Source organism: Phytophthora infestans, genomic scaffold (genome assembly GCF_000142945.1).
Source record: "Phytophthora infestans T30-4 supercont1.78 genomic scaffold, whole genome shotgun sequence".
In the NCBI taxonomy this organism is placed as follows: domain Eukaryota; phylum Oomycota; class Peronosporomycetes; order Peronosporales; family Peronosporaceae; genus Phytophthora; species Phytophthora infestans.
Window position 1 is genome coordinate 96,411 of NW_003303681.1, and position 1,440 is coordinate 97,850.

Consider the following 1,440-nt stretch of genomic DNA (forward strand, 5'->3'; position numbering starts at 1 on the left):
GTTGACCCCCCTGCTACTATTGCATCAACGGGTGTCGGTAATGGTTGTACCTTTACACCACTCCCCAGAGCTACCAACTCTTCAACCGCAGTACGTGGTATTACCGTCGAGTCGGAACCAGAGCCGGCGCAATATGCTAATACAATTAACTCATTCACCATGACTTCGCCTGGTTGGGGTGCAGTGCGAACCATCGTCACACGTGACCTGTCCTTCACTTCTTTCATCCTGTCCACTGCCCGACTTTTATCTTCGGCCGTCGCAGTCGGACAGTCCCGAAGCCAGTGAGAGCCTTGACAGTGCCAGCAACCAGTCTTCGGAGGCGTTGAGTCCGTTCGTTGAGGTTGTGCAGTATTTGGCTTCAGATTGAAGCGCTGGGCTCCATTGACCCGTTGCTCTGCTCTGCCAGGCCTGGTCTTCGGCTCGACCTGACTGGATTTGCGGCTGGAAGCAGAATTTACCTTCTGCTCCATCGCCAGCAAATGATACTTGTGCTGTGCCCTTGCCTTCTCCTTAATGATATTGAAGAGCATGAAATCGTTTTCTTGGCCTCTCTACATGCGTACTTGCAGTGACGTCTAACATCGTCACGGACCATTCTCGGTTCGAGGTTGTCGATCAAAATACTGCAGCGCATTTTCATGCGGTCGGCAAACCCCTGTGCTTCAGGGTTTCCGACACCGAGAATCTTCTCCAGCCCATTATTCTCTATAATGGTGGCGAAATCTCGATAATACTTCAGCACCCGAGCGTCAATATCATCCTCGGCGAGGTTGATCTTCAACTTCCTCTTGAAGAGCTCGTCAAGATCAGGTATTTGCTCATTCTTCACGGTGCCGATACGTTGGTTGATCAGTATGAGGATCTCCTCATTACTAACGTCGTCAACTGCCTTCCGCAGCTCGTAGAGACAGATCACCTCCAGCAACTTTCGGTGAATCGACGATTTTACGGGCTTCATCGCAGTCTCGGGTCGCTCCTTGCTCTCGAGACAACGCTGTCGGATGGTCTCTTCGTACTGGTCACGTGCTTGCCTCCACTTGACCAACGCGTTGTGGCTCCAATCTTCAAGCCAAGGACCCTGATAAACTCGAAAACTGGTTGGTGCGCCGAATGCATCACCGCGTCGCCATCCGCTTCATATTGCTGCGCGTTGCTTGCCATGCTAGCGGTCCCTGAGGACTAAAGTATACTGTGTGGTCGTTTCCGTTTTGCTGGGAATGCTAGTGTGCTATTGCTTGCAAGTTTAGAAGTGAGCTTCCTTTGGCTAGACGCCTATCGCTGTGCTCACTAGACTACCTACTCGTATTGTAGCCAACCGTCTTGAAACAGCCTTGAGGGTCGAGCACCAGTAATGCAGTAGCTGCAACTTGATAGGCATGATGTCCTTCGAGATGGTGTTCTTGATTCCAGATAGTCTGCATGCCATTACTGCATGCC

At 51.3% G+C, this 1,440-nt stretch overlaps 1 protein-coding gene across 1 annotated transcript; it reads right to left on the reverse strand.

Moving 5' to 3' along the window:
* Positions 1–457: 457 nt before the first annotated feature.
* On the reverse strand, positions 458–1,164 carry PITG_18626 (uncharacterized protein; the record flags this gene model as incomplete). The annotated part of the gene is made up of 3 exons (XM_002997273.1): positions 458–550; positions 596–1,018; positions 1,099–1,164. 3 exons carry the CDS (start codon positions 1,162–1,164, stop codon positions 458–460), a joined length of 582 nt encoding a protein of 193 aa, XP_002997319.1.
* Between the last annotated feature and the right edge of the window lie 276 nt (positions 1,165–1,440).